We start from the raw sequence: 13,092 nt of genomic DNA on the forward strand, positions 1-13,092 counted from the left end.
AAATTTCACTTAATTTGGGAATGATCATAGAGTTGACATAGAAGTCGGATTTACATTGTGAATTCTAAAATTGAAATATTTGCAATTTAGATTGATACTGTTGATCTGAATTTATCGAGATTTTTTTTGTTATAGATGTTGATGTTTATTAATAGAAGACAAAATATTGAGATCTTTGGTGTTATTTGTTTTTTTTATTATAATAAATATAAATATTGAAAAAAAAAAGTTACAAAACAAACTGGGTTTTCTCGAAATAAAAAGTTTGTTCTTTTTATATCAATATGAATCTCTATGAAAATAGGACGGAAGACTGTGAACAACCACACATTCGAGGTTTTTTCAATATAAAATGTGGCTCAAAAATATTAAAGAAAAAAATAGGTGGGTTTTTTTGGTAAAAATATGGTTTTACTATATAATCTGGTATATATGCGTCCAATGTACAAATATACATCCATTGTTTGGCCATTGAACATTATGATTTCTGATGCTCACTATTTGTTTCTTTTTTCCTTGTTTATAATAGTTCTCTATTAAAGCTATATATATATATATATATATATATATATATATATATATATATATATATATATATATATATATATATATATATATATATATATATATGGGATAATTCAAATAAAAAATGTAAATAGTTTGAAAGTGTAAAAACACTACCTTTATATTTGGGAAAATGACAAAAATGCCCTACAAACTTTTTAGGGTTGATTCGTCGAGTCCCTAAATTATTTTTGTGGTTTTACGAGGGAATGAAATTGTTTTTGTCAGGTCGATTACATCCTTTTGGCCAAAGTAAAAGGGTCACCCGATTACCCCTTTGCCACATTGACATTTGTTGACCAATTTTAGTTTTTTCTTGGTTGACCAAACTTGCCAAATCACCAATTTTGGTCTGATTGTTATCACGATTAAATCACTTTGAGTTGAGAGGAAAACCCATAAGGCTAGTGTGGTATTAACAAGATCCGATTACGAGATAAAGAGGAGTATTTGAAGGAAAAGAAAAATAGGAATTCAAACAGCTTAAAGTGTTAAAGGGTTTTTTCTATTGTGGTTAAATCCCCAAAAAAATCATTAGCCAGTAGATAGAAAGACAATAAACTAAAAATCACACGGATCATCAAAGATCAACACAGAACCGAAAAGCATACACAACACTAGTGTATAAATTGATTCTCAAATCAACACCCAGAAATTTGACCTCAATGGCTCCTATTATTATAATTTTACTCCATGAACTACAAACCTGATTTAATTTGATTCTAAATTGTGTTGCTTTTATCTGAAAACAACTGAACTTAGAAACAAGTATTTTGCTAAAAGAAAATATTGCTTGATGAAGATGAAGATCCGGAAGTGCCCAGACGACACGACCCTGCCGACGGTGTACGAGTTTGACGATATGGAGGAGGAAAATCCCGATGAGATGGTAGCAGCTGTTAGACTATGACAACAAAGGTTGTCGATTCAAGATCATTTGATGAAGATGAAGATCGTGAAGAACTGTTTCTCTTTGTCGAAGATGGTGGAGGCTTTAATTTACCAGTTTAAGTGTGGGAGGAAGAAGCTACCGTGATTTCTGACTTTTGCTTCCTAATATTGATCCCCTGCATTGCAACCTATCATAAAGCCACATGTTTTGTCTACGTGTCAATAAAACCGGGGAACACAGGTGAAAGTACTAAAAGGACAGGTTCTCCAATATTTTGTTTCCTCGGAAGCCATAAAAATAATTTAGGGACTTAACACTTTAAAAAGTTCGTAGGGCAATTTTGTTATTTTCCGTTTATATTATTATTTTGCAATAAATTTTGTATAAATAACTTTATATCATTATTCACCAGTGAATAAATAGATACCCATAGGTTAAAAATAAAATTAGAATTTATTACAAAAATACACATACATAAATTTATAATAGAATAATAATTATATAATGAATATATAAACAATCAAACGTTAATATTCATATTATACAATACGCATATATAATATTTATTGCAGAATAATAAAATAAACATAAAATATTTTATGTTTTCATACTATATATTATTTTTATTTGAACGGGGAAGAATCGTATTTAAACAAATCTATAACAAATAATATTTATTTAGTTAACGATAAATCCGCTCATGCTTACATTTTCTTGTTTTTAATTCTTTGCACATCATATATACCAAAAGTGATTTACTTAGCTCATTTATTTCAAAATAAATTTAATTATTTCAGGTAGGTTATTTCCTTTATCAAATGTTTATTAGTCAAGGACACCTCTTTTATTTTTTTATTTTTATTATTATTTAAAAAAAAAAAAAAAAACAAACAAACAAAAGCTACGAGGAAGTTAATGCGTATATGAATTCTATAAATACACGTACTTATTTTCTTTGGTATGTCACAAAGCAAACAAAATGAACCCCTTGAACCCAGTAGAATTCAGGAGGCAAGGCCATATGGTCATAGACTTCCTTGCAGATTATTACGAGAATATAGAAAAGTATCCTGTTAAAAGCCAAGTTAAACCAGGTTATCTATTTCAAAGTTCGCCCGACTGTGCTCCAATGTACCCTGAGCCAATCGAAGCTATACTGAAGGATGTGCAGAAGGATATTATTCCAGGCATAACACATTGGCAAAGTCCAAATTTTTTCGCCTACTTTGCATCCAGCGCAAATACGGCAAGCTTTCTAGGGGAAATGCTTCTCAATGGTTTTAATGTTGTCGGATTCAACTGGGCATCTTCTCCTGCAGCAACAGAGCTAGAGATCCTGGTCATGGAGTGGCTGTTAAAACTACTACAGCTTCCCCAGTCGTTCTCAACTTCAAGTGATCACGGTGGTGGTGTTTTGCTTGGCACCACCTGTGAGGCCTTCGTTTGCACGCTGCTTGCTGCGAAAGAGAAGACACTTGATCAAATTGGAAGAGAAAAGACAGAAAAGCTTGCAGTGTACTGTTCCGACCAAACCCATTTCTCTTTCCAGAAGTCAGCAAAAATTGTTGGGATAAAACCTCAGAATGTTCGACAAGTCGTGACAACCCGGTCAACTAACTTTGAACTATCCCCAGAATCCCTAGATGAGATGATTAAAAGAGACATTGAAGATGGTTTAATTCCAATTTATTTATGTGCAACTGTTGGAACAACCTCAACGACAGCGGTGGATCCGCTGGGGACTTTGTGTGAGGTAGCAAGCAAATATAATATGTGGGTTCATGTGGATGCTGCATATGCTGGAAGTGCATGTATCTGTCCTGAGTTTCGTCACTTCCTTGATGGTGTGGAGGGTGCAAGCTCCTTCAGTTTTAATGCGCACAAATGGCTGCTCACAAACCTGGCTTGCTGCTGCCTTTGGGTTAAAGACAAATCGTCATTTACGAAACCACTCTCCACAACCTCAGAGTTGATCGCAAACAAAACCACAGAATCAGGGAAAGTCGTCGACTACAAAGACTGGCAGATATCACTAGCACGAAGATTCCAAGCCTTGAAGTTATGGATGGTGCTTAGGAGCTATGGGACGATTGCTTTGAGGGAATACATAAGAAAGCATGTGAAAATGGCCAAGGATTTTGAAGGGCTCGTGAACATGGACTCTAGGTTTGAGATTATGGCACGTAGATATTTTTCTATGGTTTGTTTTCGAGTTTCTCCTTATGCTATTAGTCAGCACCATGACAACGACCATGAAGCAAATGAATTCAACCAAATGTTATTGGAATTAGTGAATGCAACGGGGCGAGTTTACATGACACATTCGGTGGTTGGAGGAGTTTATGTTATCCGATTTGCTGTGGGGGCAACTCTCACCGAAGACAGACATGTAAAGATGGCTTGGGAGTTAGTGCAAGGTCAAGCGACATCATTGCTGGGTACACCGACACCAAATAGTGCTTCTAATGTTCAGCCATCCAAGCAAATTGAAGGATCAATATCTACGTGAAGAACATCCTATGCAATGTGAAACACGTTTACATGAGATACAATAGAGTGCTTTTACCCGAAACATATCATTGTGATAAAATAATTCTAAAAGAATATGGATTGCCATTAGATACTTGGGCAACTAAGCAAAGTTACTCTTCTGAGTTTCATAAATTTTCTCAATGGCTCTTAGTCTACCACGTCATGCTTTTCTATATGTAACATCAACATGCAAAACATGCAAAACGTTTTTAATATGTGCTTGTATCTTATCCATCTTTTTCAATTGAGTGGACTATGTATGAGGCAAATTTCTATTATTATTATTATTATTATTATTATTATTATTATTATTATTATTACTTTTTTATTCAAAATAAAGTTCAACACATATCGATAGAAGGTAAACGAGCGCCACTAGCTCTTTCTAGATGGTAAAACTAATTCTTTTGAAAACAACATCTGTGGATCTAAGAGATATTATTATTACACTACAAGAAACCATGCCTTTAGCGGCGACACAATTATCGGCGACACGAACCTTTAGTGGCGACAAATGGTAGAGTCGTCGCTAAAAGCCTCTATCGCCGGTAATTGTGTCGTCGCTAAAGGTTTTTCATCCGAATCCGCGTTATCCACTTCTGATAGACCTCAGCTGTTCGATCGAGTGTCTAATCCAACGGTTGAGACGTCTTATCCGCACATAACCAATACCGGTGACATTTTGTCACCGCTAAAAGTCGAAAAAGTCGCCGTTAATAGTGGTCTAAAAAAAGACACAGTACCCTTCCCTCCAGATAGTCGTCGTTGTTAACGTGCGTCGCCGGTAAAACCTATATAGTCGCCGCTAAAGGCTATCACAGATAAAAAGAAAAAAAATGGATACATTCTCCTCTTTTGCTTTGTGTCTTCCATCAAAACGCTGTTGCTCCTTCTTGCCCTATTTTCTACAATCGTTTCCAAGGATTTCAACAAGCTAGAAATCTCACCACATTGTGAGATTAGGGATCAAAGATGTTTAGGGCTTTAATTAAACAGGTTAACTCACGATTTCTAGCTCCATCTCGGGAAAAAAAGGTAACTTGAAGTTCTTATATCTATTTTTCTTTCTCTTTTAACGTCGATTTCTAGCTCCATTTGATGATTAATTGCAAATTATTTTTCAATTTCAGTATTTTTGGTAGTTTTGTCTTTGGGTTTACTATACGGGTGAGCGTATTTTCCGGTGAAGACCAATTTTTTCAGCAACATATTCGTTGATTTCCGCCACTACAGTTCTATTTACTTTAATTTATTATGAAATTTGAGTTTAACTGCAAGATATGTGTAGTTGTATCAATTATGTGAAAATTGTCATATGTATCTATATTTGATATTTGTATGAATCTATGTAAATTTGGTGTATACATGTCAATATATGTGCGTTTGATGTATATGTGGTATATGAGTACTTTGGCAGAAGTATGATGTTATTTTCTATATATGTGAAATTATATGTATTTGTTATAAGTAGGATGTTATTATGTGTGTATGTGAATGTATCTATGTTTGTTTGTATATGTGGTATATGAATGTGAAATTTATGTATTTGGTAAAAGTAGGATGTTATGGTTTTATTTATGTGAAATTATGTGTGTTTAGTCTAAGTTGGATTTTATTATGTGTGTATGTGAATGTATTTGTATTTGGTATATATGTGAAATATGTATGTGAAAGTATGTGAATTTCATGCTCTTATGTATTATGTGAAACTATGTGGTTTTGGTATAAGTAGGATGCTATAATTGAAAAAAATAAAAATAAATTATTATTATAATTGGAAAAAAAAACATTAAAAAAATGTTAGAAAACTGTTTAAAAACTTATATATGAATACTAGAAAGTTTCTAGTTTGTTCCCAATCTAACCCCAAATTAACCAATAAATTATATAGTTGACTTATAATCTTCAACTTAACTTATAACCAAAGGGTTTCTAGCCCAGCAGTATCTGGTGGTGTCCTCCCTCTTTGAGGTCGAGAGTTCAAGTTTTCTCGTGGACATAAGTGAAATTAGGTGTTAGTTTAGCAGTAATTTAGATATATATGTATTTGCCGGTTCAAAAAAAAACAACTTATAATGTTATATTTCTATAGTTTCATATTTATATTTCATGTCTTTTTTAGTTTTTAAATTTTGTATTTGTAACATATTTATACAATGCTATAAATAAAAATATATATGTTTTCTAATCTCAACGGTAAAAAAACAACCCAACAACATAATATAATTGTTTAAAATACAATGTTATAATTGGAAAAAAAATTATTGTTATAATTGGAAAAAAAAATGTTATAAAATTCTTTATAAACTTGTAACCCCAAATTAACCAATAAGTTCTATAGTTAACTTATAATCTTCAACTTAACTTATAATGTTATATTTGTATAGTTTCATATTTATATTTTCATGTCTTTTTTAGTTTTTAAATTTTATATTTACAACATATTTATATAATGGTATAAATAATATATATATATATATATATATATATATATATTAATCTCGACAGTAAAAAAGAACAACACAACAACATAATATAACTTTTAAAGTACACTGCTAAAATTGAAAAAAAAATTATTGTTATAATTAGAAAAAAAGCAAAAAAAAAAGTTTTAAAATTGTCTAAAAACTTATATACTAATACTAGAAAGTTTATAGTTTGTTCCCAAACTAACCCCAAATTAGCCAATAAGTTTCAAAACTTATATATTAACCAATAACTTCCAAAACTTATATACGAATGCTATAATTAAAAAATATATTTATACAATGCTATAAATATATATATATATATATATATATATATATATATATATATATATATATATATATATTAATCTGGACGGTAAAAAAAAAGAACACAGCAACATAATATATAGTTGTTTAAAGTACAATGTTATAATTAGAAAAAAAAATTAAAAATTATTGTTAGAATTGGAAAAAAAAAATAAAAAAAAAATGTTATAAATTTGTTTAAAAACATATATAGGATGTTAAGTTTCTAGTTTGTTACCAAACTAACCCCAAATTAACCAATAAGTTTCGAAACTTATATATTAACCAATAATTTCCAAAACTTATATACGAATATTATAATTAAACAATATATTTATACAATGCTATAAATAAAAAATATATAAATTTTTTAATCTCGACGGTAAAAAAGAACGATATAACAACATAATATAATTATTTAAATTACAATGTTGTAGTTGAAAAATAAATATATGTTAGAAATATATATATATATATATATATATATATATATATATATATATATATATATATATATATATATATAGGTATAATAGTAAGAAATGTTTTTTTATGGATATACATAATTATTAATTTTGATTTATTTAACATTTTATTCAATAAAAACTAATTGCTAAACATATTAAAAAAATAAACAAAAATTTTTCAATAATCATGTGTCTATTTGTACATCTAGTATAAATAAAACAAACGTGTGGAAAAAATTGATTCGTTAGATCTTTGACCATTTTATTTAATACTTATAACTTTTGCTTATATAAATTACAAGTAATTGTAAAAAAAAAAAAAAAAAAAAAAAAAAAAAAAAAAAAAAAAAAAAAAAAAAAAAAACCAATTCTAGTTCTATATCTTAAACTCTAAACCTGAAATTATGTTTCAGCAACATAATATCAATTAATAAAAGCTGGACTAATAATCCACATCAAAACTATCTCGAGTTCCAAGAATGACTCAAAGCTTTTATCGAGAAGTCCAAGTCACACGTTGATAGTAATGGTAAAATCAGATGTGCGTGTGAAAAATGTGATAATCGTTACTTTAAGTACCCGACTGTAGTGGAACGATATATATTTATAAAGGTTTCAGTAAGTCGTACAAAACTTGGATCTATCATGGTGAATCTTTTATTCCTCTAGTCGTCTTGCCAAGTAACAAAATGGTCGATTTAATCGACGATGTGATGTGGGGGTCGAGAGAAAATGATACCAACCTCGATGAAGGAACCTCGAACACAAGGGGTAGCGGTGTGGATGATGATTTTGCACAGTTGTTAGAAGAAGTGGAAACTAAATTGTATCATGGTTACACCTTTTCTTCCCTTGAGTTTCTAGCAAAGTTAATGCATATCAAGGTGAATAACAAATGGACTGATAGTTCATTTGATCAACTCCTTGAGTTGTTGCAATCAACTCCTTGATTTGTTGCAATCTGCATTTCCCGAAGATGAAACGAATTCGTTGCAACATGATTACATTTACACAATCTGAAACTTGAAACCTCGAGATGGTCTGTCTCCCTGACAGATCGTCCACATCGAATCATTGTCGATTTTACTGCACTTATCTCCCAACTGGCTACTCAACCTCTGATATTATTTAGTCTAACTGTAAACAACTTAGTATATGCCCCGAATGACACGTAACTCCACACACAGACCCCAAATTACTGGAACCACTCCAGCTCATCTTGCTGCAACATAGCTGCTTTCCTGAAGAACAACCGGGATTTCCTTGGTCCTAACTTGTCTGCCAACTATCCGGAACACCGGACACCTATCTAAATGTTGAGCCAGAAACACACGCACAACAGTCCCACATGACCTCCGAAGGATGCCTCGTCTGACAATAACTTCCATATCTATACCGCTACACATAGTTCCTTCAATCCTTTGATCCACCTGATCATGATAGGCTGACAACATGTCGTCACTGAATCCAACGCAAAAAGGTGAATGCTACCAGAATAACTGCAGTCTTACATCGTACCCGGTCTCCTTCGACTTATTGTTTCCTGATTCAATTACGTTGTGACCTACTCACAACCTTACGAACTGGCCCACCCTGGCCTAAGTCATCTAAACGAACTCGTAAATGTAACAACTACCCTGCAGTCTTTCCGCACTTATCGCACTATCTGACTACTAGCGAATGCTACGGCTCCCCCGTAGTCTTACAACACTTTCCACACTATCTAACTGATGGTCTTTGGTCATAAGAACATCCTGTGTGCTCATACAAACCCTAATGCTTGGATCTAGGTTTCTCTATTGTACATGCAAGTTATCCAAGACTATAAACCCTAATTCTAGCATTCAAGTAATCATATTAACATGCAATTAGGTTTAAGATCATACCTTGATTGTTATGTAGCAATAACAATCCAATTCCTCCTTGTATTGACTTTAGAAAGCTTAGAGTCACAAATATCACTCCTCTAATGGTTCACAAACACCATAAGCAAGAGGATGGAGAGGAGAGAGGATGGAGGCTGCCCAAAACGTGTTCTAACCCTAGAAGAAGTCTTCCCCACGTTTTTAGGTCATAAGGGGTCTTTATATAGTGAGGCTATTAGGGTTATCTAACAAGGAAACCCTAATTTGGATGCTTAAGCCCTAAGCAACCCATAGACTCTTTTAATTAAGGCCTTGGACGATTTCCTTATGGGCTTCCCCATAGAATTCGTCCACTTCTTAATTTAAGACAATCCATAGCCCAAATTGCAATTATCTTATAATTACAATTCTAGACCCTTAAGTTTAGTTAATCTCTTTTAGTCATAGAACTAATTACTAATTAATTCTTGACTAATATTAATATGATTTCTCCTTTAATATATTATTCTCACAATATATTAATAAATCATATTTAATCCTTTCTCTCCATAATTCATCCTATCAAGTTGCTTTGGTGAAGGCAACCCAAAAGGACCATGCAGCATCGGGCCAAGTACATACCAAAATAGTTATGGACTTAGACACTAATCCAACAGTTTCCCACTTGGATAAGTCTAATAACAATTATGTGTATGACATCAGATCCTGATCTGCAATCGTAGCTTTCCAAAGCCGCTGTCAACTCTAATCTTATCAGATACGCGTGTCCTTAAGATAAGGGATCATATATTCCTCCATTCCAGATATCGTATGAGATATGATTTCAAATCATTCTTTATGTACGATTTCTCGACTTCCGATTTATGACGACTGACTAATTGAACAAATCAAATTAGCCATAGCCCGGCCGAGCATTTACGTTTGTCATCACTAAATCATCGAGGGGCCCAAAGATATCGCTTTTATCCTACTTTGGATAAAAGGAACGGATAAACTTTGATACAATGCTCGCTTGCACTCACTCATCGAATCACACACAACAATATGTTTTATAACACCAAGTTACTAGTGCGTTTACATATTATCAATGTGCAACCGATTTGCAAGATACAACTCACACATCTCGGTTTCAAGAATATAAGATGTTATCGTCTCACCAATCACTCGTGATACAATCCATGGAGTGATCCAAGTGAGCGTGGGTTTGATCCAATGCTCAAATTCATATTCATAAGCACTCATGAACGTTGCAGCAAACATTTGCTTATGTCTAATACTCTTTTAGACAATCCACACACCAATTTACGACAGTCTTCATTCATACCTACTTCCAACATATGAACGACTGTGGCCCGTTCGAATAACTTGACTGTTCTTAATCAATTAAGTTATTCAGGAAGTCAAAACATGCAAAGTGAAACACAAGAATAATACTAATCCCATATGGCCTCAAACCTTTGAGTATAAATAAAACTCCTTTTATTTATCACCATATTGATTACTCATTATTTTTCGTTTTGGGTAATCAACTTCTTACTTGAATTATTACACTTGTCCCATGCTCCTAGCATGCACACAATGTTTACCTATGGTTCTTAATTTGTGAAATAGATCAAATTAAACACATTTCCAATCATTCTCATTTCACAACTCCAAATCCTTTTTCATAAGTGAAAGAATATCAAATTCTTGCTACTTATAGAATATGCTAGATTCTAACATTCTATGCAATGATTCTTTCGTAATGTCACTGCACCAAAGTTACAAAGAATATTGCCAATGATATTACAAAATCTTCTATCGGAGATTGTTACAAGACAATTCCTTAGATATGATGTCTCTCACTCAAAGTACATTCCTTTGAACATTCTTTTGCATAAAAGTTTCTAATCTAGACATAGATTTTCAATATTCAATTCCCAATATGGACACGCTTCCATATTTTCCATATGACAACTCATTCTTAATAGAATCTTATCTATTCGTAATGATGTCGATATGGTCCATCCAATATGGAAACATTTCCATAATTTCCATCTGACAACTCATTCTTAATAGAATCTTTTCTATTCATAATAATGTCGATATGGTCCATTCAATACCATGCTTCCAACTACTCATAAGCAACCAATCTTCGTCGAACTTTGGATTGTCCTTTGATAGTTGTTTAATTTATTTTAGTCAAAACCGATTCTAGTCCCTTTTCCCTCTATATGCGCTAGACATTTTGAAAATTTTAGAATGGTCAAACATTAAAGCATTTGCAATCGATCCTATACCCGAAGCGTATGGGATACGACGCATAATGTTTTATTTGCTATGTTCTCAAAATTCGAATTGTGAACAGGAATGCCATAATCATAATTGAAATTTTAAGAACACACTATGTACCTTTGACTAAATTTATCAACATTTCTCAACCTAAGCCTTTAGGTTTGAAATGAAGCATAATATTCTCTCCCTTAATTATTGCAAAACAACTATTCCATCCTTACAACTTTGCAAAGAATGACTCTTGTTTTCTATAATTAATATTGCCAACTTGCAATACTTTCCTTAATAATCATACAATCATAACATTTATGCTCTCACTATCATGATGTTTATTATAAAACATAACACTTATGCTCCCACTAGCTTCGACATGTATTCATAAACATCTTAACTTTCAGAAAAACAATACCTATTGAATTTCTTAAGTCCATGTTTCTAATACTTAGTGCTTTGATAATCTTTTATCAAAGCTTCTTGAACTTATACACCTTTGCCTTAGAGAGTTCACATGTGTGTCTAAACAATTAAGACTAATTTCCAAACCTCACAACTCAAATCATGGAAAGGGATACCGTAACCATAATCGAATTTGAGAATGCAATTTTACAGTCACTATCTTTTTTTTTAAATCTTTCTTAGTGAAAGCATTTCCTCACAATCATTTTCATGAAGGAGGAAATCTTATGACACTTAGATTTAAACGGTCTATGTGTTCCTATCTATGTGAATTTGTTAAAACCAAAGTTTACGAAAAATTCAAATTCATATGGACCGAACGTTCTTAATCTTCATTTCTTGCCGTATGGTAGCACAGCTGCCCGCCATGTCTTCCAAGTAGTTAAGCAGTTCACCTTTGCCTATCAAAATACTTTCCATTGATCAAGGTCCTTGCCTTTTATGCATTCAAACGAGAACTCATAGAACTCTTATGCATAATTAACTCAATTGGAATGACATAGAAAACAAAATAGTGTCAACATCATAGGTTGTAAACCTCAACTCGTGTGCTAGTGATGATCGATAACGTTTATTTGATATGTTCTTGAAACCTTCCAAGACCATTAAGACTCCTACTGACTCCTTGACATATAAGATTCTCTTGTCAATAAACATTTCTTGACAACCAAATATTCAAGAGTTAGTGTAGTTTTTATCATAACACTTCATAAAATGGTCCTAGTTGGTCTTTGTCTTATCCAAGACATCACAACTTTCCACATTTGATGAATGTTAAAAACCTTCTTAATACTTGTCACTTATTGCCACAATCTTAACTTTAATACTTGTTATTGGAACGAAGTATGATTGACTTTTTGATTTAACCATTTCTTCAATTCTTGATTCCTCTTCTTAGACGTACAATTGTACTAAGACTCACTTAGAGGATCAATTGAGATATGGTTCATAATCATTAAGACCTATCATAAAGCATAAAAGGTACTCTCCCTTCTTCTTAGAATGGAGAAACTTTTATTTTTCTGCCTACTTGATTCTTCTTATTCGTTTTGCTATTGATTTAAACCTTTTCAATCAATTCAAAATTACACTAAATCTTATGAGTATAATCATATTTACTAAACTTTTAGTAAACCATGACGAATATGTTGTTACTCTTATGGTGGACTTTGACCAACACACAACTTTGTGTGCTCGATCTCCTAGTCCTTTCACTTGACACTTTGTCAACGAATTAGTCTAATTTCCAAATATGAAATTTCTCATTC

General features: G+C 32.3%; 1 protein-coding gene across 1 annotated transcript; it reads left to right on the forward strand.

Moving 5' to 3' along the window:
- The first annotated feature begins 2,407 nt into the window (after positions 1–2,407).
- Positions 2,408–4,235, forward strand: LOC145043551 (tyrosine decarboxylase 1-like). Its single transcript, XM_078992241.1, has one exon. The coding sequence runs from the start codon at positions 2,436–2,438 to the stop codon at positions 3,963–3,965; it is 1,530 nt and encodes a 509-aa protein (XP_078848367.1). The 5' UTR covers positions 2,408–2,435; the 3' UTR covers positions 3,966–4,235.
- Positions 4,236–13,092: the final 8,857 nt, after the last annotated feature.

This window comes from Lactuca saligna, chromosome 4, assembly GCF_052625555.1.
Source record: "Lactuca saligna cultivar CGN05327 chromosome 4, ASM5262555v1, whole genome shotgun sequence".
Taxonomy (NCBI): Eukaryota; Viridiplantae; Streptophyta; class Magnoliopsida; order Asterales; family Asteraceae; genus Lactuca; species Lactuca saligna.